The sequence below is a fragment of the Pleuronectes platessa genome, chromosome 5 (assembly GCF_947347685.1).
Source record: "Pleuronectes platessa chromosome 5, fPlePla1.1, whole genome shotgun sequence".
Taxonomy (NCBI): domain Eukaryota; kingdom Metazoa; phylum Chordata; class Actinopteri; order Pleuronectiformes; family Pleuronectidae; genus Pleuronectes; species Pleuronectes platessa.
Genome location: NC_070630.1, coordinates 5,956,335 through 5,983,617, shown reverse-complemented (window position 1 = coordinate 5,983,617; position 27,283 = coordinate 5,956,335). Strand labels below are relative to the sequence as shown.

The window sequence follows — 27,283 nt, the reverse complement described above, 5'->3', positions numbered from 1 at the left end:
TGCTGCTGCGTGTTCTCTGATCGTTGCCCTGTCAGAAAGCTCATGCGCCGGGATCTGGTTCTTGCTCCTCCAGCGCGGACAGGACTCTCCCAGGATGCTGTGGAACAACAAACCTCGGAGCGGCTCCAAAGTGGCAGCGGGCTGTCTGGTCCTCCTCTCCGCCTGTAAGTGCTCACTTTACTTTCTAGCCCTCGCGTCGGGATCCTCGGGAAGCAGCTGCGAGGGACGAACACTTCTGTCCTGTGTGTTTGCACGAGACGCGCTGATTTCTCTCCCCCAAGAACCGGGAAGACGAGCTTTGAGAGAGAGGAAGAGGAGGTGGAGGAGGAAGGAGAAGAAGTGAGGAGCCATGATCCGCCTCAACTTCCTGAGGAGTTGAAAGGCGATCGGCACGAACCATGTGGCTTAACGTCGACAAACCGCTGGAAGTTTTACGCACAGGATTTAGTGACAGGGACGCGTGGGAAAGACCCAGATCTTTGCAATGGAGGCGTTTTATTATCCAAAATGGTTCTTTCTTTCTCTCTCTCTCTCTCTCTCTCCTTCCTCCCCTCGCGTCAAAGCAGCTGCTGCTTCCTGACACATCGACGCTGCGCCGGTGGGAGTCAAGTCGAAGCCCCGAGGATGAATGCGCCTCGGGCTGCAGCTCCTGTAAAGCTCCTCCACCACCGAGTCTCCCTCCTCTCTGTCCGGCTGCTCCTCCTGCACGTTCAGCTGCACAAAGTTATGTGATCCGTGAGGGATTGATTCCTCTTCTTTGCTGCCATTAGGGTGACGAGGCAAACCCACAGTCTCAGCAGGCACGTGAAAGAGTGTTACTGCACTTTGAGGAGAGATTTGCACTCAGATTTGTAGATAAATTCGCTTTTTACATTCCAAACTTTGACTCAAAGTGACTCAACCTGTCAAATATTCCAGCTGCTTTTAATTCCAGCATGTTGCAACCACCCATCCTTGCATGCAGGGATTCATCTGTCAGATTTAAGCACAAGCTCTTGCACACTGTATGTCCATGCATGTGTTTCCTGCAAACAGAATACAGTCGGTGCTGTGTCCTATCCACTCTGTGCGGAGTAGCTCTCAATGTGTGGCTGCAGCTGTGCAGGAAATTGCACTGAGTGACCAATCTAGCATTGACCCATTGTACCACATGGATGCCTACCCGAACAGAATGAGATAAATGCTGAGTGCAGGAGAGCCGGCCTGCTTTGTTCGGAGCTGGAAATTGTCACAGTGTAGGAGTGCAATCTATATTCAGAAAAAAAAAGGAAAATAGGTGAGGGTCTGCAGGAATCCCAGTGCTGCCTGAAAGTGTAACATCTGTTCGGGGGTAAATGAAACAGGAAGTGAATGTCAATTCTGCAAGAAATTTCTACAAACACATTTAATTTTTGATTGGATACGACCGAGGATAATCATTTCTCAACCTCTTCCTTAATTTATGCTTTTTGCCTTCATCTCCTGCATGTGAAATCGTTTGTTGCTTTTCCTCAAATTTACTGTTTGTCTCTTATTCAACTTTCAACATGTTTAGTATCGTTCAGCATCACCTGTCACCGTTAATTCCATATTCCATTTTAACAAACTGCAACATGTCTCTTTTTATTCCATCTGTAATAACTAGATATGTGTGAAACGTTGCCTTTTAAGCTTAAGCATAAAGTAAGAATGGCGTTTCAAGCGTGTGGATATGTAAAAAGTGTGTAGTGCACGAGGACTTACGAGGAGCCACGGTCACTGCTGCAACCCACCGTGTTTTATGTGCACAAGCCGAAGCTGTGTTTGTGTGTTTGGCACCGAGTCAAGCTCGTTTAGTCGGGCATCAGACCCTGACAGGGCTTCTTGTCCGCTCCGCCTGGATGTAATATTCATGCACCCTAACGTCAAGGCACCGCCGAGGTATGGAGAGTGTCCAGTAGTGTGGCATTAGGCTGCCACCGCTGCTGGTTTTCAATGATGTCGTCCGTGAGGCTTCGACAGGCTGTCATTTCTGATGTGCAGTGGAGCGCTGTGCACGGCTCACTGTGGCCCAGTTGGGATGAGGGGCAGCACCTCGCAGGTTTGAGGCTACAGCCCTCCCGTCCACACAGGCTGCATTTCAATGGTGTCACATGTGGAAGCTCCCCTAGGTCTACTTTTAAAGGCGGACATGTGGTTCAGAGAATTAGTTTGTCTGAAAACAGTCTGTTCGATTACTTTTATAGAAGAATATAGCATTCGTTTTTGTTGGGGATTGTTTGTCTAAGTACTTGAGCTCTGATTCAGATAATGTCATTCAGGATTTGTGCCATTTCAGATTATTTCAGATTATATAAAAATCTTAACATCAACAGGACGCTGCATAGACCAAGTTTCAGTATTGTATATGTTCAAAAACCTGTTGGTATCAAGAGGGAGCTCCAGCCAGACGCTCAGGTGAGGAGTTTGCCGGATTGGGATGTAAATGGCTGCAGGCAGTGCTTGAGTGGGAATAAAAAAGTTTAGATTTAATATGTCACAAAGCCATATGAAGCCGGAGCTTTGTGGATGACGAGCAGTTGGCAGAGCAGCTTTCACAAATACACATCAGGTGCATTATTACAACTGTATGTGCAGCAGAAACTGTGCCATCTGTGCCAGTCCTTTGAGGAGCTACTTTTATCATAACAGCGTTCGCTGCCTGTGTTCTCACAGTGTGATATCGCCCCCCCCTTCCATTAAAAGTATTTCAGTTTTTCAATTTTCTAAGTTCAAAATGTTTTACGACTCTATTCCTTGAACACACCGAGGAGAATAAAACTGAGAGGGGTCTTATCAGAAAGAAGTGGAGCGCTTGATTCGTTGTTCAGATCTGTCCCCACTCTGAGCCGTCACATTTTCACGGGGAATTGAACCCTGTCGCCAGACAAGATCGTTCAAATAGAACAATTCTGCAGAACCTCGGAACGGTGTCAATATGTGTTTTCATCAAATGTCTGTGTTTTTGAAGAGGCTTTCTTGCACAGCATTGTTAAAGTTAGATATGTGGTCAGAATAAAGATTTGTGCCTGATTGCAAATGCTCCTCTAGTGCTGTAAAGATAGATTTAAGTGTCAACCTATCAGGACGCCCATTGGTTTGCGAGCTGCTGCTTTAAGTCTTGAGTTTGGCGTCATCCAGCATCATCTTGGCTTTCTGAAACCATTATTAACCATATTTGGTGGAGCTGGGGGTGGAGCCTGATCGAGTGCTTAAAGGTGTGACTTGCACCCATTGGACCGTAGTAGCTGCCAATCACAAGCCCCAAAGCCTAAAGCTATTGAAGACGACCTGAAACTTGCAATTTAGACGATAAACTGTGCATAGGAAAATGTCTTCTGACTTTTGTAAAGTGTAGAAGTTCAGTTCCTTTCTCAGACTTAAAATAGAAACAGAGATATTTTTGTAACCAGTTGAGTTGCCCCCTGCTGGTTATTGGAGATAATACAGGTTTGTGTCTACGTCCATTTTTATACAGTCTGTGGTTGTAATTAATGCCCATACGCAATGCTGACCTCGACAGTATCCTCTCTGCCGCACTACATGTGCTTCCTGCTTTGGCACTGAGGTGTGCGCTGTGGTGAATGAGCACTCTCAAAAAAAACAAACACCTTCTGTGGATTTCAGTAGAATATTCACGTACCTTTCATCTGTGGTTTTGATTTGCTGCAAGTCCACCTGTCCTCACCAGCCACTCTACGTCATTTAGTTTCCCAGTTAGTGTTCCAGTGTGAACTCGACTGCTGGGAGCGGCTGTCACTGGTCTTTTTGAAGGGGGTTGTTAAAAGCTGGATCCAGGTTGAAAGGCCCTCAGCTTGGGGGGGGGGATGTGGTCTAAGAAGTGGTTTCTGGATGGCCGCCCGGCCACGAATATCAGTTGTGAACAGCGATCAAATAATTTCATGTTCTATTGTCTTTGCCAGATTAAATAAATCGTGTTTTTCAGGAGCGCTGCCAAAGTGGCCTCCTCGCTGTTCAGCCTTCAGTTGTCACATTTTGCCTTTAATATTCCACAAGGACGTGGTAATTATCACAGCTCTTTTAAATCTAACCCTGACTGCTAATTAGCATTCAAAGTCCATATAATGCCCCTGCACAGCCGTCTTTGATATTGTGGTTTTGTAACTTCAAAGTACTTTAACATACTGTCTCCATATCCCCTTCTCCCTCTGCGAGGTTCTATAGAGGAATTATTTAGAAAGAAGAACAGCTGTCAAGTATGTACCTGATATACATATATTTATTGTTGCCAGATTCTCGAGTTTCTGCAGAGATGCACTAGAGCCGTTTTTCAGACATTTCCTGAGGAGGATCTCCGGAGAATTGGTTCCGGACTTTCTCTGCAGTTTCAAACATTCGACCAATGCAGCGGGAGATTCTCTGTCCAGACGCGTTCACAACAGCAACACGTTAGCTGCAGGTGAGGGGGGTGCAGCAGGAAGTGACATACACACTCTTGACATTTTTGTATTTTGTCGTGTGTTAGAAGCATCATCAACCCCCTCTCTCACTCGCATGTGTGCTCACATCGACCTTCTGCAGACTTTATACTTTGAGGGGGGGGTTGTCCGCAGAAACTCTGGAGGCTGTCACACGGACATTTGCGTTCACGCATGCAACTCTTCAGAATCAGAATGTATTTATTGCCAAGTAGGTTTACAACAACCTGGAATTTGCTACAGTACTACAACACGTGGAGAATCTATGCAGTTCTTGCCTAAGAGCAGCTCAAGATGCCCTCTTACCAGCCTGCTTCCCCTCAGCTTTTCATTTCCTCATCTAATTGCATCAGACATCTGCTTTTATGTCAATAACGCTGTGCATTGAGCAGCTTGTCGAAAAGGATTCAGCCAAGTCAGAGCTTTCAGCGTGGAGACCGACTTCCAGACCAATCCAAGCCAGCAAGTTCCCGTCGCTGCCACTCGATTTGAAAACATGCTCGGAAACAACAGACTTGATTATGCAGGTTGAGGAAGCGAAGCCGCTGCGACGGAGCTGCTCCCATCAGCCCTCATGACATTATGTGTGGATGAGAGTCCCCGACACCCCCCCCCCCCCCCCCCCCCCACCCCACCGCCTCTCCCTCTCCGGGGCGAGGCATTAAAACCTTGCAGAATGCATTGTGAACGTATTCCTGCAGGAAGCTTCATTTCGTGCCAAACGTTGCATTTTTAATACTGACATAAAAACCCGGGATGCTGGATAGCGGCGCAGTCGCCCCCCCGCTCGCTCCACGGAGGTCATGATTTGCTGGATCGGACTTTATGTATGTGAACTTTACGTGGCCATTAGGATTCAAGGACACTGGATAATAGACCACATCATAATGCGGTTCGGATTTTTCTTTTACTCCTGCCTGAGGAAAAGTTGGCAGTGTCAATGCAAATTACTGTTATATTTCCCTCTTTGTACAAGTTAATTGTCTTTATTTGCTCTTTTATCAGCAAGCACAGGTTTTTACTCTCTTTAGGAGCCATATGTTCTGGAAGGCAGTTGGCTGAGAGTTGGTTTAAAGAGACAGTTTATAAATCAGTGACACCAACTGCCATTAAAAATATGTAATAGATGTTTTAAAAAGTTTTTTTTACAGGTAGTTTTAGTTCCGGGAAGGTCCACTCTCTTACTCACTCAGTCATTAAAGTTTTGCTTGACTAAAACCAAGTGATTTATATAATACGAGCTTTACACAGATGCAGTGTGTGTGTTTATATGTTTGCTTATATGAAAACTTTAATAATTAAAATCTTCTTCTGTCTGCATCTGTCTCGCATAAGTTAAGAACCTTTGATCTTATTACCTTCAGAAAGTGTCAGACGTGTTGTTAGGCACCGGAGGAAGCGTAATGCAGAACCTTGAATATCTTTAACTTCTACAGATTCACAAAGAAAAGCTGCAAAACAGCACAGGCTGAACAAACGGCTAATTCCACACAGGCAGGTTTAGAACAGATACTGCACAAGTTTCCATATTTTTTTATTTTATTTGTTTGGTTCTTTATCTGTTTTCTTTTTATTCATAGTTATGTGTAATAAAGTTAATGGTTAAACTTCAAAATGTATCAGGCCTCAATCAAATTTCATTCTCAGAGAGGTTTGGTAACATGAGGAATCATTGGTAAATATCTTTGTAATATGTAATATTGGTTGAGATATTGGTATAATTTTTGGGTATCTTTCACAAACCTTAATCTCGATCAGGTTCTTCAATTATCAATAATGACAATATATTTTTTCATATTAATAATATTTAAGTGTTAATAAAAAATACAATATCTGCCGCAAAATCTAGATTGGCTTACCTACCGTTGCAGAAACGTTTTTCTGTGGTTTATTATTTCAAAGGGCTCTTGTCAAGGACCATCAGCAGCCCCTTCATGTCCCCCCCCCCCCCCTCATATTGTATATTACTTTCTCTTATTGAAGGCACACTCTGAGAAAGCCTCATCACAAAAACACTCCATTAACTACAAACGGCAGTGGAGTGTGTCGGCTCGCAGCAACAAACAAAAGATGCTTTTAATGTCAGGCAACACAGAAAAGAAATGGAGATCTGATCTTTCTCCCTTTTGAAAAGTCTGTGCATCGCCGAGTCAAGTTAAAGACCTGAGGTGTAATCACTGCCTTTTCCTCTGGGTGTTTTTCTACTCTTTTAAAAGACTCTCTCTCTCTCTCTCTCTCTCTCTCTCTCTCTCTCTCTCTTTTTGAAAATCTGCGCTCTCACCCATTGTTGTTTTCTGTTGCTTTCATGACGGAAATAATTAAGTTCATTACTCTGCACTGAACTGGTGGCTTCACTCCAGGCTTTACGAACAGCTGTGTTTTGAACTTAACTCGGCTCTTTGAATTATTTAAGAGGAGGCTTCCCCTCGCAATAGATGGAGATAATCGCTGACCAAATTTCTTCGGATTGGGTGATGAAAGCAAAGTCACAGAGGTTGTATCTATCCTGTGAAAAACTGTATATTCACACAACTATATGGGACTTTTTTTTGCATGTTCCTTGTTTATTCGATTTTCTCGACCGCAGCACTTTCATCTTGCTTGTTCCTGGAAAACAAATCTGCTGCTTTAAGGTTTTAATGGCCGCAACAGCAAAGACTGTTACTCGGTTGTATCACCTAATTAGAGTCAGGTTTAAAGCTGACTGACGCTGGAGTGTGGGCGGCCGGATTCAATAGAAAACCTCCTGTATAAATTCATTCTCAGCGGCGCTGCTGTTTTGGATGTATTGATTTGAAATCCTGGGAATCTTTCAATGCAGATTTTCTTGCCTCGGAATCGATGGCGATGCGATTGGATGGACGTTCTCAGCGCTATAATTACAAACTCTGCTCTCAGAGATTCCAACTTAGACTCAGCACGAAGGAATTAAGCTCTGAGTTATTGTTTTTCATATTTTGTAATAAATTAGAAGATAAATCAGGTCGTTTTCTCTGCCCTGTGCACGGAAGCTTTGCAGATATGGAGGTCACCCAGCCTGAGGTCTGAGTTAAAATGATTAATTTCTGTTTCTGTTCTTGCAGTTCATTTCAACCTGGCGGCTGGCCGCTCAGGAAAAGGCCCACAGGTGAGTGATTCTTCATTTCCTGTGTGCAAATGAGTCTCAAGCCTTGTGCTGCTGCTCATCTCTCGATAATTAATGTTAATCGTTCACTTCCTGTTCCCCTGTTTCGAAGCCTTAATTATCTCAACACCTCAGCAGCCATGTTTTCTTAAGTTGATCGATTATCAGGCACCAGATCAGACGTTTAATTTGCCCTTCCACCCAAAATCCATTTTTTTGCTCCTCTTAAAGTGCGAGACGATTTCTCTCGCTGTTGCATTTTTATAAGTCTGCAGTTGCTGCTCGATAAATAATTAACATGTTGAGTTGCTCCACTTCTTATTGGTGTGAGGAGATGTTGACAGTAAGCCTCCTGGCATAGGTGCTTAGCATCACAGGAACGGGGAAATGACTGTCTTGCTTTTCACTGAGGTCAGCTGATTCCGTTCCTACACAGAGAAGTTTCCCCCTTTTCTCTTTGTTGATTTTTTTAGTTAAGCTCAGATGTTTTAAAACCACATTTGGCACTCATCAACAAAGAATGAAAAAATAACGTCCTTCAACAACTGGTCTTCACTTTGCTTAAAATTGCGAGAAGCAAACAAAGACACCTGCTTCCAAATCTTAAAAAAAATGGTTTTAAAATGTTATTTAAACTAAACTTCTTCAGTTAATTGTGCTGTATTATCAACGTGCCTTCAGAAGGATCCGCAGTCGAAGCTGTAATCGCACAAAAACACACTTTTCTTTGTGTGTTGAAGAATGATGAAAGACAGCTGCCTGTCAGAATGATAAAGCAGAGATTTAAATGGCATCCATTCACGAGAAGAAACCCATTAGTGGAGCGCTGGGGGGGGGGGGGGGGGGGGGGGGGAGCGTTTTCCCAAACAGAGGAAACATTATCATGAATAAAAGTCAAGTCTAATGTGGTGGAAACAAATCCATGAGCAACTGGTTTATGGAGTTCAGTTTGTCTACACTGTTCTGATACACAGACATGTCAGTGGGAAGCATCAGATGTTGTTCATGCGGGACTGTGATGGGAGGATGTCTCTCAGCCCGACTGGTTTTCACACTGTACATCAGACATGTGTTGTTTTCAGTAATATTTGTCGTCTGATTTTTTTTTTGCTACAACTTTCCTGTAAAAGTAGACACACACACACACACACACACAGTTTTGTTTTTTTCAGTCTCCTGAGCTGAAGAACAACATTAACAAATTAGAAAGGAATACAAATTTCTGGGTCAGGGCAGTGCTCCAGTTTAGTCAAGGGAAAGTCATGGAATCCTTTGTAACACATGCTTATTAATGAGTGGACTCTAAAATAAACACGTGTGATTTATAATTTCTAAAATAAACCAGTGGCTGGACAATGGTAATTAATTTCTGCTCTTTCCACCGAGGGTTATTGACTTTCTAGCAAAGTTTCAGGCCGTGGGGACTTTGTCAGTGTAGCTTAAAACTGTTGAAGTGGAAAGGTTGGAATATTTATAATCTCATATACAAACCAATACATATCTGAGCTTACAGATAATGTGTGTTTGAGCTGGACATTCCATATAAAAAAAAAAAAAAAATTACTTTCTCGACACAATTTTGCAGAACCTTTTGTGTTTGCCTGGCAAAACAGTAAAGCCAATTTTACCAGCCTTTATTTTTAAAGGTGTAAAATAGTAATTAACTGTAGCAGGTGCATACAAATGAAGGAAGTGCGAATCCATTAGCATCCTTAAAATGTCCCTGATAGTTGGCTTCCCAAGGTGTTAATGGACCCATGGCATTATTAACGGCAGCTTTGGGATTGTCAACAATTTAAACTGCACTGTTCGGTACATGTGTTGCATTTAATGGAGCCCAGCCCCCCCCCCCCCCCCCCCCCCCCCCATACAGGCTTTTAAACCACTGCTCCACTGACTTCTGGACCAATCCCATCAGGATTCAAATCTGGCAAAACCTACAGAGGCTCCTGGTGTGTGTGTCTGTGGTGACGCCCAGTGTGAAACACATTTCTAAGATTGATAAATACATTTCCCTGTGATGGTGCGACCCCCCCCCCCCATGCCTTCGTGCTTGCTCCCTTGCCATGGAGGGAAATATTTGAAAAGATGCATCCTCTGCTTTTATTGCACATAACTCAACTTAGAGGCATAACATGGCAGCAGCTGTAAACATCCCAGTCTTGCTCTCAGTACTTGTCTTTGAACGCAGCCTGTGGTTTGCATGTGGAGCGGCAGATTCACCTCCCGGGCTTTGAGGAGCGCCTGCAGCCTCTGATGACTGGCATGGGTTTGAACTCGGTATGACTTGGAGATGTTTGACGAGGGGCGAGCATAGGTAGAGAGATAATCCGCCGCTCCCGGGCTCCATAAACAGCTTAAACAACAAGTGTAGTACAAGTTTGCTAATGTAAGCAGAAGAGCCTTGATCTCACGCACCCAGAGGACTCCGCACAGTGAGGGGATGCATGCAGTTCACAGTGCGAGGAAGTATTCACTGAGTTCTTCCCAGAATTCTGCGCAGCCCACGAATAACCTGAACTTTTGAATGTCGGAGTCAATACACTACTTCTCAATATTTCTGAAAAGAGCTTGACCAGCTACCTTCAGCATCCAGTTCCTTTGTCCTCTCCCTGTGTGTGAGTCTTCACCTCTTTGTGGACGGCACTCAGTCTCAAGTGCGGTTCACTCGCCGACTTAACGACCAATCATGAAGGGATAAAAGCAGCCGTCTTCCCTAACAGCACAATCGATTCACCTCCTCCTGTCTGATTGGACAATTACATCTTCTCTGTTATTTCTCGGTTTTAATGCTCCGCTGTCAAACACATTTATTCTTTGCAAAGATTTGTGTTTTACATCTGTCTGTGCAGCCGAGGTGGATTTCCCTCCAAGTAAAACGAGCTGTGCTCATTCTCCAGGATCTCGGGGCCTCTCTGGCAGACGCTTCAAGAAAATCAAACTTTAGAGGAGAAGTGTGAATCTTTTCCCTGAGATTAAAAAAGCTGAATGAACGATGCCAACGTGCAATAAAAAGTATGATTACACAGCTTGCCAGGCGCAGCTGTCAGAATGATCAAACCACTTCAAGCTTGACGTTCGCTTTGTTCAATATGACGTGAAGAAATTGTTCCGTGGAAATTCAAGACGAGGTCTGGAAGATCAAGAAAAGCTTTCAGATAAAAGTGAACATCATCTCGGGGGAAAAGAAAAGAAAAAACCCCGAAATGGTTGTTCCCCCTCCACTGTGCAGCGTTGACAGTCCACATGGAAGAGTCATCTGTGGAAAACCGTTACCTGTGACTTTCCAACGTCTCAAGTCTGCAAACACACGATAGAGCTGGATCTGCCACAAACAAGTGTTTTGGACATATGGAGTCAAAAATGTGAGAATAACAGATTAGAATGAAGTATCAGTACATTCAGGAATGCAAGTGGAGAACTCTGTCGGTCGTGGAGTCTGATTGATATGGATTTTTTACAGGCTGACACTAATATATGTATGAGGGAAATATTTTCAATACCAATTAGTCGGTCAATAAATATATAAAAAGATTGTTTTCAAACCGTCATGACAAAGAAATGTAGTTGATGCTTCATGTTTTATAGTTTTACCATAAACTTTATTACAATCACTATAAATAAAAAGGAAACGCATCATGAATTGGGGGAAGTAAACATGATTATTTCTTCTACATTGTTTCTTCTGTTAGATTAAAGTTTAATAAAGGCACACATACGCAAACATAAGTTATAATGTTGTCCAACTGATAAATTGTTGGATCTCTATCCTAGGTAGATATTAATCATGCAGTTTGTGAGCTGCCTAGAAATATGGCAGGTTGCAAAGTGTTCTGCAGGAAAAGCTGGATTCAAATCCCTCAATGAACAATAAGAGTAATTTTGTTGGCTATAATAAACTGTGCTCACGCTGCCAAAAATTAACATTTGAATTTTCAACATGTGGACAAGGATTGTCTTTGATTCTCCCCTCATCAGAAATCATCAAATCCTGACTCCAGTCCTTTCTGTCACACAGCATCCGGCTCATGCGACATTCAGAACCCTGAGATATTATTATCCAGAAAGTCGAGGGCTTATTGAGCTCGAGTAATCTTTCCCTCCCTGACCGATCTGCCCCTTTTCAGACTTTCATGGCTAAAATCTGGTCAACATCCATCAGCCATCTCACGCAGAGTGGGGGGGGGGGGGGAGCTCGGTGTGACCCTGAATAACTTGCCCAGCGGGGCCGGGAAACCAGATTTGGAACCCCGTCAACAATTTTGTGCGGCCGAGTTGCTTCTGTGTATTTTTTTTTTCTTCTTTCCGGTGCTTAGAAAAACAAAGCTTGCGAAACAGTGGAACTAAGTGAGAACGTCCCCGTTGAACTGTTTCACTGTGCGAGAGGAGCTGTTCAAGTTATCAGCCGTGGAGAAGAACAGAGTGAGAGTGAGCCTGAGAGAAGTGGACAAGAGGAGAAAGAGAAGTGGAAACTCCATTTGCACCTAGGAGGCAATAAATTACTGTATTTGTAAAAAAAAAATGGGGGAGGGGGGGGTAAACCACGGTATCACAAACTCTCTGCAACACGGTGAAAGACAAGTTTGCTCGTGGGTTCGATGAGGAAGGAAGTAATAGAACAAGTGCACCGTAACAAATTCATACTTAAGTAATAGAAGCTCAGGGAAAGTTAATTAACCCCCGGCTAATTAAATCATCCTGCAAATTTGAAATTTAGATTCACTGACATTGCTCTCTCATTCTCGCCTTTTATTCTTGATTTTTTAATGAAACTGAGACTCTTATTTAAATCCATTGTGTGTGTGTGTGTGTGTGTGTGTGTGTGTGTGTGTGTGTGTGTGTGTGTGTGTGTGTGTGTGTGTGGCACAAAGGAAGTCTGAAAGGACCATTTTGTCTCTTTTAAGATGGAGACGGGTCAGGATCCTTTTCTTCAGCTACTTACTGCACTGGGTACAGGATGATGGCCGTTGCTATGGATACGATTCAGCACTGCATCACATGGGCCCCGAGTTCATATCTCGTTAGAACAACTTTAATTGGACGTCTATCCTCTGCATGCATCGTCTATATTCCTGTGCTTTACGTGACGTGCAGAATGAATCCACTTCGAGTGATCACTGCCTCCGTGTTCTTCACTCCAACAGTTTTTCTATTTTAAAGTCTAATTATGCAGCTCGCGTCATCAGCTGTAACCTCAAAGTGTTCAACTGGCAATTTTCTATATTTTTTCCCAATCATAAAATCCTGTGATGAGACGAACACCAACAATGTGCTACTTCCTGTCAGCAGCTCTCGGTTTTTCCTCCTGAAGACATAACTCTTGTCTGTTAGTCGGATAAAAATCATTGTTGGTTTTGGTCTCTTTCTTCAGCTGAAGCGATCATTTGATCAGTCGACTGTCACGGGAGGAATCCGCGTCGGCTTCGATGAGCGATGAATTGTTTGGATCATTTTTCGAGCCGGTAAATAAAAATGTCATGCGTGTGGTCGCGGCATCTCCAACATGAGGATTGACTGCTTTCCTGTGGGGCGGGACATTTGAAGATGTCCCCTTGGTCCCTGGGAACCTGTGATGTATTTTTATATATTTGACCAACCTTTCATAGACTAGATGGTTAATCAGAGGATTCTGTCATACTTGGCAGGTTAGTTTATAATGAAAACAATATTTTCTCTCAACCATAAGGTGGCACTCAGTAGAGCACATACCTCCGCCAAGACCCAATACTCTAAAATATTATAATTCAACCCAGCCACACCAAATTGCACACACTCATAAATATTAGTTCCCCTAAAATGTGCCTGATTTATTATTTTTTTTCCATTAAAAGTCCATGAATTATTCCCTGGGAAGTGGCTGAAATGTCAAACAAAACTCTCTCTCTTAATATGATTAGAAACTAGTTCCTGGATCTGTCCTGTTTATCCGGTTCTATTAAAAAATGTTCCGGGGTCTTTGCAGTTTTTCGTGTAATCCTGCTGACAAACAAACCAACCAACAAACAAAATCTCAATTATTGGCCTAAAAACACTTTCAAACTAAATGTCAAACCAATTTCTGGCAAGAAAAATGTCTTGAAGTGACTGTTGAGCACATTCTGGAACAAGTTAACATTTCAACCTGTCAGTTTAATCATCTTAATGCTTTTGCTTTAACGGTAATCAGCAGTTATTTCCACCTGATATTCTGTTGTCAACCAAATTAAGTAGGAAAAAGTGAAAACCTTAAAAAAGTAAAGCCTGCTCATGTTCACATAAATCTGACAACTCGCATCATCGAGTATTTAACCCCTTCAGGTATTTAAGTTGCTCCGAGTCCGTCTTGACAGCCGGCTTCTATAAACATCACATATTTTCACCCGACATGTCAAAATTCCCCAAAAGTCCTGCAACCTTGGATTCGTGCCGTCAGTGAACAGCAAAGCTAACGCGACCTGACGGGTCACTCACATCAGTGGAGCGTCTCTCCCCTCTGGGACCGAGAGACCAAGCGGGGCGCCATGTGTGAATGTGAAGAGCTTCCAATCAAAGGCAGAGATCAAAGGGTTGTCTTTGCTGCTTGTCCTTGACTACATGACGTTCACATTAAGTAGGTTGAGGATGATTCTCGAGGAGTTTGTTCATGTCCACACGAGCCGAGGAAGCCTCCACCGCGCTGCCGCTGCCGTTCCGAGGCTACGCTACACGAGGCACAATTTTTCTGTCTGTCTGCATCAGTGCGGTGCTGCCACAGATCAAAAGTGCGTGAGCGAAGGGGGAATCTAAACCCTTTGGATGGACAGTGTAGACTCATAGCGATTCCTTTTTAACACCTATGGGTGTCTGATTCCTGCTGCAAATGGCTGACAGTCTGCTGTCAGATGGGATAAAGGAGAGCGTTACCTGTGCGGGGAGAAGGCCAAGTGTGAGCTGAGAGGGATTTATCTCCCAGTAATGTTGAAAATGATGCCAGGCCTGATCTGGGTTCACTCTGCAGCAGAATATTAGATCATTTATGTCACCGGGAGAAGATTTGCTATCCTCGTGTCAGTCGGCTGTGGGGATTTTATGAAATGCAACCGACGAGCAGGATTTACAATGAGGCCCGATGAGTAAATCTTTGATCATAAGCATTTGAGGCAAATTCACCTTGTTGGAACCTTGTTTTTTTACATTGAATCATAAATTGTGCCATTTAAATGGAAAAATCCATCTGATGGAATAACACAAGTAACTACAGGAAGGAAATAAGTCAAGAGTTTAATCTGATTTTAATAAACCCACCCAGCAAAGGTCAACAAACAACAAACCAGTCCAAATAAAACCATAACTTCCTTGTGTGAGGTAACCACTCCTTCCTATTTCTAGACCACTTTTATTCTACATAGTTGTTTTGAGTTGAGCCTCCAGTGATAACGAGCAAAATTCAAGACCTTCAGATCTCATCAGAGGCACATTGGAGGCTGATTTAAAAACTTTTCTGTAAAACCTCAGTTGTCATTTTGATAACCTGATTATCGTGTAAGCAGGTGTTCAAAACAAACAAGGTGAAGGTTGAGAAATGAAACCATGAAGTTAAATTCAGTAAAACACTCTACAGAGCCAGTTATCTGTAACAGTAAGAATGAGCCCCTTCATGTACCTGATTGGCCAAAGCAACACCTCCCTGCACGATGTGGAAAAGCTCGAACTGGGTTTCAGTTTATGTTTTCTAGAGACGGTCGTGTTGGAACTTCGTTGGAGCCGAGATAACGAGTGACATGAAGGAGGAGGCTGCATGTTTCCCATTAGAGCAGCTCATTAAAAAACAACTCCTCAAACACAGGGAGGGTTACAAATCGACGTGGAACAGAGGAGGAGTTTCTCCAGTTTGCATAGATTGAGAGATATCTGATTAAAGCCTCATTAACAGGGTGTCATCAGTCATTAGGTCTTCTGCAGGGCCATATACAGTCATGTAGCGAACACACAACCGCAGGTTGGGAACACACACACACACACACACACTCTCTCACAATCAGGATAATTGGTAACGTTTCACTCTGCGCTTCATTCATCACTCGGGAGGTCTTGATTTATTTTGTTTGGCAGTGTCGATGTGGTGATTGACTGTGAGTCGTGTTGTGCAGTGAAACACTTTGTACCTGACACGCATCAGTCACAGCTTCCTCATTAGAGCCGGACAGATTTATCAGTTGGTCGATTTCATTGGTCGATACCGGTGTCGGAGTTTGTGTTTGCCGAAATGCACCGATAATCTAAAACTTTATTCTTTTTAATTAAATTTATACAAATTTAGTTGTCGTTTCTTTTGTTAATAGTTATTAATAATAAAGCTTTTGGTCAAACTGTTCAATATCGAGCTTCAATTTAATTTATAACTTCCTTTCAATCAAGAATTTGATAACATCCTAGGAATTATTGTCAATTTATATATCTATATTGGCCATTCTATCGGTATTAGAACTGTTTTATTGTCTTATTTGGAGTCAGTCTCTGGTCTTAATGCTGCATAATTTTTTGGGGGGATTATTTGGCTCATTTGCCTCCATATTAATCTGTGGTTATATAATCTATATTTACCAGTTTACCTGTCGCATCCTCGTGGTTTACAGGAGGCATACGTTTCCCTTCTCTTTCCTCGGCTAAGGGAATGATTTCCAAGGAGTCGTGTGCAATAAGATTAGACAGAAACCTTGTGGGCATGACTAATGCTACTGAGTCCAATTAAGCTGATGTCTCGTACCCACTGAATTAAATCACCCTGATATGATCTTGTCTGCCTGAGCATATATTTACCCCTAACTCTGATCATCTGGAAAGAAAAACACGAGCGGGCGCAGCGAGGCGCACGCAGGAATCATCGCCGGGTGTATCAGGGCAGTTCAAACTTTCTACTGTCAGTTTGAAAACGGGCCTGCGTGATGCTTGTCAAAACCCCCCCCCGTGCAGGATTTGATAAATGGTCGAGAGAAATGACAGGAAGTGCAGAAGACGTGTCGTGGAAGAATTAAATGATGATCGGTTGCACGAAGCTGTTCAAAGAGGAAATTGGCCAAATGAATAGGATGTTCTCTATTATGAAAACTGGTCGTCCCCTGAATGTGCTGAGTTGGCGGGTTACACGTACAACCGGGTCGCGCAACTGCCACCGAACCACCGCGATTGTCTGTAACCACGGCCCCATACCGACTCCGGGTTGAATTTATGAGTTAGTTAATCTCTGTGAAGGCTGCAACAGCTTGCCAGCGAAATGATTGTTAGTCTAGAGGAAGTCATAAATCAAAACAGGGCCTCGGTTTGTCATTATCTATTAATACTCGTGCTCTTGAGCTCTGGAAGCAGCCGGAACCCACACACGCTCTCGCCTTCTTCTCCCGAGTCTGAGAGCTTTTCCTCTGAAAGACGAAGGTAAAAGACATCTCCTCAAAGTTTGCTCGGCTTGTGATTGATTCACTCATCCCGCCGCGGTCTGCCGCCTGGGCTGACAGCTCTGGAGGTGGAACAGTGTTCAAAGCCTTAATTGAGCTCCATGCTCAAAGCCCTAAATGCTGCAGGCACAAAATCCACACAATTAGGAAGGACTAATGATGTCGGGTATCGCTCATTATTTCTCCAAATAACCCATAGAGGTTCCATATTTAGAATCACTAAGTCTTAATTAGTGATTAGGAAAAGGGAAACGGAGTATTTAGCTGAAACCGAGCGTCTTCACACGGCCCATTCTCTGCGTCTTTTGTCAGAACAAAAAAGTGGGTTTATGTAGGTCATTATTTGAAGCCGTGTTTGAACAGCTCTTTTCTGATGTCGTAATTATTGAAACGTCTCTCTGTGTCTTTCAGAGCCAAGATGATACGCATGTCATCAACAACAATCAGCTGGGTGAGTCCTGTTTCCTTTCCAATTAGTTGCAAAAGTAGGAAAGTATGAATTTTAAAGTTTGCAATACATAATGCAGTATTTTACAGCATGCAAATATTCCCTACATTTGGGGCATGAAGGGCAGAAAATGATTTATTCATTTTTTAACCAAGAGAAATATAATTGCCATTTTAATAATTGATTTTAAGAAAATAGGCTAAATGCTTTTCTGTGGATTTTTGTTCTCTAATGTGATCATCAACCAAATATATACCTTTTCTTTTACTGTAGACCTTCTTTTAATCTTCATCAATTATGTGATGATAAAGAAAAGTGATTGTTCTGTAGGATACTAATGAAAGAGAGAAAGAAGCCGAGGGAATCAGGGAGACCCTCAAGTATATTACACGTTTTTTTTAACTGCACATAGTATATAGTGTATAAAGTTAGCAGAGTATGTTACAACTATCATAACTTTTAATTAAACAATACGATAGCTAATGTCTTTGTATTATCAGTAATGACTTTTCCCGGCGTTTTTCCCCACTGACAATATTGTGGTGCTTTATATTCATTAAGTAGAAGTAAATGTATTTTATTACTCAATATCTCACAATCACCTAACTCTTCTTATTATGTACTTTACTCAAACCCTGTATAAACTAGATAATTACCTTGTTGTTTGCCGGCTGTAATGTTACCAAAGACTGTTATGTACTTTATATGATTTGATATTTGCGTTTGAACTATTGTTCAAAGCTGTCTTTCAGAGAACAGGTCATGTTGTTTGTTTTTCGGATCAATGTTGTTTGACATTTGAAGAGATTATAACTTAGCAATATTCAGTTTTAGGGGATCAGAACGGTGGGACGGTTTAAACACAACATCACTTCATAAAATCAAATCAGAAGTCGAATTAAAAGATACAAGATGCTGTAAAATGAACATAGTTTAGTGATGCCAGACTTTCTCATGAATAAAGTCCCTTGTCTTTATCGATTTGACAGCAACCAGGAATTTCATAAGTAGAACAAATAAAAAAAGACCTCATGCATGCCTTTCATGCTTCAGGGGGCTCGTACAATCCGTATCTGAGAGTGATTTCTTTTTTTTCGGGAGCCTGCAGAGGACATTGGAGCCAGTTTTCTGGACCTCTGCCTGTTGTTCATTCAACTGGGTCACCCCAGACGCACAAGCACACAAAAGCAACTTCGTAATGCTCTCATTTGGCAACTCGGCACAGCCAGGAAATACAAACAGACAGCTATCTGAAAAATAGAGCCGCGCTATCTGCCGCCGCCATAGTAAATCCCTTTGTCGCAGGAGAAGAGCCACGCTCACCTGCAGAGGATGTTGTTTGTGGGCAGGGATTCAAAACGAGGAAATAAATGTCGTGAGTGTTATTGTTGCAACGAGGCAGCCGACTTCAAACGGCACGAGTGGCTGGTTTATTTTGAAAGGAACTGCTGACCTCTGAGAAGTTAGAACTCAGTGTTTCTTTATGGGGGGGGCACAGGGATCCAAATCTTAAGAGGATAATGTTCTATTTACATCAGAATAAAACAAGGTGTTATTTATACAGTCTGTGTGTTTACATTATTACACATCTGTACTACAAAGAGCAGTGTGACTCCCGTGGCCACATCGTGCTGCATATTGTTTTTAGATAAGGGGAAACCCTGGAGGACGTCACCTACCCGAGAGCCTGAGGAAGAGAAGACATTCAACTCGGCTCAGTGTTGCTCCCGTGCTGTTATAATGAGACGAGAATTTATACAACCACAGAGTGTATATGAAGCTGGGCGACATGTCGTCTCTTAAAAGTGAAGCTAAAACATCTTGATCGCCCCCTTGTGGCCGGCAACATTATTGGTTATGAATCCTGCCTCCTCCATGTTAGCAGATAAGTCAAAAACCAAAGTAAAAAGTCAAGGTTGACTTTAAATACAGATTTTTCAAGGATTATGAGGTGCTTCTTATAACAGCAATGTTTCTCTCGAAGTGGTCATGTTTCTGTTTTGGTTTTAATTCATTATTTGATGCTATAAAAACAGGACAAAACATCCCGATTGAGAGCAGAGATTTCACTTTTGATGAAACCCTGATACAGCGGCTCCACTTCATCATCACTACTGGACGAGCGCTCAATCAGTTCAGTTGAGTCATATTATTCTCACCCGTGTATTCTGAATAACAAAAAGATAAAATTATGGTTTATATTAACAGTGGCACAGTGGAGGAGTCACAGTAATGAATAATGATGCCTTTCCAATCAAACAATCTTTTATTATCATGGACACGCATATGGTATGTGGAGGAGATTCATTCTGAAGAGAAACCTATTGATTTCTGAACAAAAAGTTGAGTTGTTTTGATATTTGAAAGTGAACTTTTTGTCTCTGAAGGAGGAAACAAAATGAAAGGGTGTCCGGTCACTTATTGATCTCTTTGCTCGGCTGCATTATTTTAAAGTTCAGTGGTTCTACAGTGGAGCACAAATCACTGTTTCTTGCTCTTCTGCTCTCTTTTCTTAGTCATGGCCGGTATCTGTGTTTTTTAGTTTGATTGTTGAATAAATCTGCAAATATGTTTTTCAAACTTACTCTCTGACTTTACGGGAACGACACCAAACCAGATGTTTACTGTGTGAGGAGAATAAATGACCTGTAGGTTTTGTTCTTTAAACCGTGGAAGGAATGAAGATGTTCCAGCAGATGCCAGGTCCGCTGCCAAAAGCACTTTTAAAGGTGGAGTTTTTGTTTAGAATATAAAGTGTTTGATAGTTGAGGCCAACTCTGGACCACAAACAGTAAATGTTTCTGCTACGGAGCAGAGGATGTGTGCCAGATGTGTAACTCACATTATCAATAATAAAGCCAAAGAAAGCGGAGCTACACACACACACACAGACACACACACAGTGGGCTTCTTCAGGAGTGTGTATTGTATCTTCAGTGGTGTTCACAAGGTGTTGACTAACCTCTGCTTGTTTGCCGTCGAAAACATACTCTGACTATTTACTCTTCCTGGCTGCTTGCCTGTCACCAAACTCTCTTGTCTCTGCCTCTCTTTCTTTATTATAACATGGCTGAGGACTTTCATTTTGTAAATTAAAACAACTCCACAATTCATCCTTGGGTATTCTGCTATATAATAATGTGTATACAACTTTATGAAATCATGTGTTTTTCCATAAAGTCCATGTTCAGTAAATTACAGAAAATCCAAACTTATTTCCAAGTGTCACGCCAGTCTTAAAATATTATAATTGGTAATTAATGGGTTTCGTAAGTAGAACCTGAGATTGGTTTAGCATTAATTATTTCATCTTGCTGAATTATTGATGCTAAGTGAGGTTTGAGGGTTAGGTTCAGCTCTCATTAGTCTTCAGCACCGTCGTCCGTGGAGTCCTGAACTCCAGAGAAGTCTCGAGTTAGAGTGATTATCACAGGTTGAAGAGCTTCTTCTCTCCGACCAGAGCCCGTGTTCATCTGCTGTGTGATTGTTACCTCCACCACGGAGGTCATGTTCTCACCCGTCTTTTTTTTTGTTGCTTGTATTTGTCAACAGGATTAAATCACGTAGGTTGGAGCACTTTCTCTTTTCTTTCATACTTCTACTAAGAGCCAGTCAGTCAATCGATTGATTGATTGGTGGATGAATGCACTCTTCTGAGAGTCATTCTAGTTTTCCATTGGTCCGAAAACGCAGACCCAGAAACTGGCTGTGGTCTGCAATGAGAATGGATTAAATCATTTTCTCCACGTCAAAGGACTCTGCAGGAGACTCAGGCTTTAATTGGCTCCAATCGGCAGTAATGGAAACGTGACATCCGGGCGATGTGCTAATTTGTCAGGACTGCACGGTTCAGACCTCCTCAGTTGTTGGTTTGTTCTTGACGTGGAACATGATGTGGCGGGTAAAATAAACACAAAGGCCAACTCCTTTACTGTCAATGGGGAAATGAGTCAATTGCCTTTTTGCTACAGGTTTACCCAGCTCAAAAAAAAAAGGTATTTCTGCTAATTCTGGTGTAAAAGAAGTAAAACACACACACACACACATGAAATCAGCTTGTCTATAGCTGTGAAACTCATAGACACAATGCATTCCCTGTCCCTTTCCCATCAGCAGAAGCAGAACTTGTCCACACAACCATAGAAAGACATGTACATGTACACACACACACCCTATCTCTCTATTGGTTTCCTTCCTCATTTCCTCCCCCCCTGTCTGCTATTTTCCTCTCTCGGTTTACTGAGATATTTATGACACTGACCTTTTCAGGAGTAAGATGAAAGTTAAATACACCGTGTTCTCTATTGATCCTGTGCAAAGCAATTATAAGTCTGTATTAATATGAGAAGGAGGCTGATGGAAAATCGTTGCTTGCTGCATGACAAATAGGCCGTCATCGCCCTAGATGATTGCCTATAGGGAAGGTAAATTATATTTTATGGTCAAATCAAACTATCCACAGCCTAAAAAGTTGGCTATATTGAATTTGGGCTCCCGGATTGAATATCACCAGATGTCTGTGGATTGGCTATTAAATCCTGGAGCTGTCTGGTGTGGCGGTCATGGTTAGTTTGGTCAGGAAACTGCATCCCTATTCTCCCGGTACGTACGTCTCCCGGTTGCACCGCTTCCGACGTGAGGAGGGAGACAGTTGGAGGGGAACTCTTTTCGTGGAAATGCTGATTCTGAGCCATCTTGTCTCAGGGAGTCCAATGATGTGAGTCAGTGGAGTGCAGCAGGTTTTACACCAGTGCAATCAGCCACTGGATGGGGAGTGAGGCTGCGCCGACGATATGGAAATGAGCTATTGACATCCTCTCTCATCTCTGATATGTGCTGGCATTGAAAAGCTCTGGATCTGTCACGACGGTTTCATTGTTCCCAGCAAAGCTCCGTGGCTCCGGCCGCAGAACCTCATCCCTGTAGGGTTCTGCAGTCATGTGTCATTGAAATTACACTATTGATCTGCTTTCCATTGTTTTTCTCCATTTTCCTTTCAAAATTTTGAACTAGATTTAAAATCACTGCTCTCTAAATTCAGCTGCCTCTCCATGTATTTCTGTAACCGTGCGGGTGGAGATACTCCAGGCTGAAATTAAACGTCCCTGCTCTTCTGGTGCCTGCCCACACCTGCCCTGTGACACTGATGGAGATGACAGAGGTGCAGGGGAGCCTAGAGGTCAGCGCGCTCACAGCCTTTCTGCCACTTGGCAACGTCTGCTATTCTGCTCCGAGGAAGTGTCACAGTTGATTTGTGTCAGGGAGGTGCCAGCGCTGCAGGGCCAGGCCACAACGAGAGCACAGGATCCACGCTCACTGTGCACATATTTGCTGCACCCTCTCCGTTCGATGCAGGCGAGGAACTGAGCGCACACAGCACTCTGAGCTCTCACTGGGAGTCTGCCGGAGACCAGGTGGTGATGGTCCTTAAAGAGCGGCTCCATGCACTGAGAGAAGCTTCAGATCAGAGAGAGGGAGGCAGAATCCTCCTGTGTCTCGTTTCAGCCAATATAATTCAAGGCTGATACAGTCTTTTATTTTTTTTTATGGAGTGGCCTCTGCGGAATACTAAAGGGAAGTAAGGGGAGATAAACGAGGACTGGATTCGGCGTGGCAAAACAAAGTCATCTGTATCTGTGGTGACCATGGATCTGGCTTCATCTCCCCAGGAACCCTCAGTCACTGTCGTTCCGTATTCAGCCATAAACCAAAAAGTGTTGGAAAAAGTGAAAAACACATTTATTTTTGACAAACAGCCAAGTTGAACCCGATGATGGGGGGGTGGAGGAAATGTCACGGCACCTATATTATATTGACAAGCAGAAAACTAAGTAACGGCTCTACCTGGAGGACACAACAACCCACCAGCCATCCAGGGCACAAACACTCTAATAACACTCTGAATCTTCTCGCAGCTTTTAAACTATCACCCATACAATGTTTAATCCTCCAACACCAGAGAAACCACACCACCCACTGTAGTGTACCGCCTCCCAGCACGCCGTTGCAATCCGGATTTATCTTCTTCAGGGGGAAAATATTGCCTTTTCAGATCAATTTATATTCCTCCCAGCCCGGAGCGATAATCCCATAATCTCACCTATAGCCACTAAAACGTTCTGTGTGGAGTCGTTGACACCTACGCCATTTTAAACCTTTGTTGTGTAATTAAACACAGGTAGATGTATTGATTGTACACGTCTGTCCCCCATGAGAGCACAGGGAGCGCATCGAGGTGTTTTTTTTTTATCTGAAGGCAGAAGGACACAGGAATGATGAGTTGAGTGAAGGAAGGGCACAATAACAGGGTTCTGTCTCCCCCCCCCCCTCTTCTCCCAGTTGTTTGATGATTAATCGAAACCCATTAGTGTGGAGCCAAGGCCAGTGAATTCAGTCTTAATTAGTTTCTTCTTTTAATCCTCATTCTCCTCTGCTGTGACATAAGGGTACGCATTATCTGCACGATGAGGGATTGGCAAACTGCTTATCTGATTTTCCCGCTCGTCACATGTAGCTGCTATTATTGCTGCACTGTGCAGTATCCGGCATCACCCAGGGCTTTGAAATGCAATGCTTTATGTGAAAACGAAATGCACACACACACACACAAACACACACAGACACACATGTGCAACAGATGCTGGTTTTGCAGACTCAGCAGAAGGACATTTAGAGGTGGTGTAGTGGTATTCAGTCACTAAGCTCTGCTCGAGGTGGAGGTTGGATCTGCAGGGAGATAGACATGACCGAGGTTTAGCAAGCATATCCACCCCCTCACCAGCGCCGCGAGATCAATGGCATCATTGTTATGAGCCGAGCTTAGCGGCGACACACCCACCACACACTTAATTAAAAGATGTGACACCGATACTGTACCCTGACACAGTGTGTGCCCCTGACCCCGGAGCTAATATCTGAACCCAGGAAGGGAATAAGTTCAAGTGGTGTAATTGAGGAGGAGGGTAATTCATCTAATCCTGCAATTGTCAGCAACCCGCCCTTCCCCTCTTTCCTCGTATCGCCTTTGCACAGCGACTCCAAAGGGAAGATTACAGACCTGTCAGCACTGGCTGTTACTTATTTATGTTTTGAAACACTAAAACACTCTTAGTCAGCTAATTTCGCAAGGCTTCATTACAAAATCATAAATTATGTTGTGGCGTGCCCACTATTTTCTCTACAAATAGTTAGGTATCTAATTAAAACGTTTCAAGGTGAAGAGTTGTCTGGTATCAAGCCTGTTAGGTTTGTTTCAGCTCTAATTAAGAGGAGACTGTACAGGAACAGGCCTGCGTATCTCATTAAGGTTGGGGGGGGGGGGGGTGAGCTGCCTGTTATAAGCTGCTTTTTGATATGCACTGAACTCCGAAGATCATTCTCCTGAGAGACTGTGTATCTGATCGCATATGTCAGCGTGAGAGCCTCCGGAATTTCCCTGCCGCTTACAGGATTCAGGAGTTTTTAACTGTAATTGTAAAAGAGCCATAATGGCCGATTTTTTATTTCCCCCCCCTCGGGTCCATGTGGTTGTAGTGGCCCATGAGAGCCACAGGGTTTATGTGCTCACGTTCATGAGCCAATGTCGTTCTTCACTGAGCTGTGTCACTATTACTGCCCTGTAAATGGATTTCACATGACGATGAACTACAGCTAGCCGGCTCAGTGGCAAAGATGGTATATCTAAACATGTGATCAGCATTGTGCTACAGACATTATTGAGCTGGCACTTGACCCTGGCCTTTACACGCAGTAACAATACAGAGTTCCACTGACGGTGCAGATGTGTCACTCAGCCAGATGTGGGCAGCTGGGCCACGTCAACCTTTCGGGTGTTCCGGCCTCTCGGAGGAAAGCTCCCCTGACTGCCGATCGTTTATTAAGTAACACAATCTCCGCTGTGACATTTCCACTCTCTCTCCCCCAAGCCAATTAAGCTCTTGATGCGCTGGTTATTATCACCAGACCAATAATGGAGATTAGCAAAAGTCACCGCGGTTATTCAGACCTTGGCTCTTATCTTGTCTTGCTCCCGGAAGGTCATCGATTGGTGATGATCCTTTTTCACAGTGTGCGAGGGGTCTCTCATCTCGGTCCTTTGTGTTCCTCCAGACCTGCGGGAGATCGTTTTCATCATCCAGAGTCAGAGCAACGACTTCCACGTGCGGCAGGCGGAGAGACGGAGAGACCAGTTACTCCAGCAGGCGCACGGTCTCACAGAGGTAAGATTCAAGTCACCTTTCACTCACAGCAACACACACTGAGGCTTTTACTTATTTAACATATCAAAGCTCACTTATATTTAAGTAGAAATATGTGTATGTAACTTCATAACTTACAGCAAAACTGAGTTGTAAACTGTGTCAGAACACTTTTTTTTTTTTTTTACTTATTCCAATATTTCCCTTTTCCTTCTTTTAATGTGAAATCCATTTGGGAGAAAGACCACGTGGCAAGTTTTCACTACAAAGAGCTTTGCCAAGTGTTAAACTATTACAGAGTACTCCTCATTTTAAATATTGAATGATGGTATGAAGAATTATTCATGGTACCCTCCAGATTGAATTTAAGGGACATTCAAGTCTAAGAAATTGAAATCGCAGTTTAAAATAAGCAGCCTTCTCTGCTCGTTGTGACATCAAAATGTGTGCTCACTAGTAATTGTATAGATTTAGAAAATCCAGACATTTGTCGGGCTTTGATGCATCGCTCCACTCCTCAAGTCAATCTCCCACTACTGACCCCTTTTCGTTTAGTTTTTAACAAGAAGTGATGATCATCCAAAGACATATGTTCATCCTAATGAATGTTATAATTTCCAATATAGAAAATAAACTGTATACTTTCTCCAAGGATGTACAAATAAACTATAATAAACAAATGTCATTAACGCATTTGCATCTGTTCATTAAACCTCCTCGGAGCCAGATGAAATATGGTTTCATACATTAGTTGCTGCATATTTTGCTTCGTTAAATAGTGAATGCAGCATCGCTAATGACAGTATTACAGTAAATCAGATGAAGGAGCTGCTCTGCCCTGTTCTGTTAATCGTGACAGTAATGTAGATCTCCGATGTAGGTTTGTGTGTCTGCGGAGTTGTGTTGTAAGAAACATTACATTGCACAGTTGTTGTCTTCCTCCACTGCTGGACTTCAAGCATGTTTATCGACATTATCGATTGACTGTACCAAACTGACAGAGGCAAACATATGAGTAACCAAAGTCACTGTTATTATGGTTTGAAGATATTGGTAATCTCAAAATGTTAAATTTGGCACGAAATTTAACTCTGTGAAAATATTTCTCTTCTGCAACAGCCCTCGAGTTCTGCTCTCAGCCTCAATTCATATAAAGCCCAAAATGAAAAGCATTGGAAATGTAATGCAGTAAATTCATTGACCTGTCTGTCACAGTCAGACTGACCATCTGCAGAAAGTTATTAAGCCCGCCCTCTTTTGTGGCCGATTAAAACGTCCATAACTTTTTTACCGTCCTGAGGAGGCAGGAGGGATTAAGCATAAACTTTGTAGATATTCATGTAACAAGCATGAACTCAGTTTAAAACCAGCCTTAGTAATATGTGCATTTGGCTCCAACAGTTAATAATCTATAGATACTCAAACCAAGAGTAATATTCCCACCAGGTTTGTTGAAAATCCATCCATGTGTCAACTGTCAACGTTGGGGACACAGACTTTGATTTTCTGGTTATTGCCACCGGAGAAAGCTTATGTCATGTTTCATGTAATGAGTAGTGGCATCAATTTGTGCCACAAAATGAGATCTGTCATGAAAGCATTTAGTTACGCTAACGGACATCAAATTTTATAAGATGAGACAGACCTTAAGAATTCCACATCATGTT

At 42.9% G+C, this 27,283-nt stretch overlaps 1 protein-coding gene across 1 annotated transcript in view; it reads left to right on the top strand.

The window, feature by feature from the left end:
• The first annotated feature begins 6 nt into the window (after window positions 1-6).
• b3glcta (beta 3-glucosyltransferase a) overlaps window positions 7-27,283 on the top strand; it is a 52,524-nt gene continuing 25,247 nt past the window's right edge. Inside the window, exons 1-4 of the mRNA XM_053423596.1 lie at window positions 7-164; window positions 7,520-7,563; window positions 17,382-17,421; window positions 25,528-25,637. Of these exons, the coding sequence (XP_053279571.1) occupies window positions 95-164; window positions 7,520-7,563; window positions 17,382-17,421; window positions 25,528-25,637 (264 nt within the window). The 5' untranslated portion in view covers window positions 7-94. The remainder of the gene's footprint in view (window positions 165-7,519; window positions 7,564-17,381; window positions 17,422-25,527; window positions 25,638-27,283) is intronic.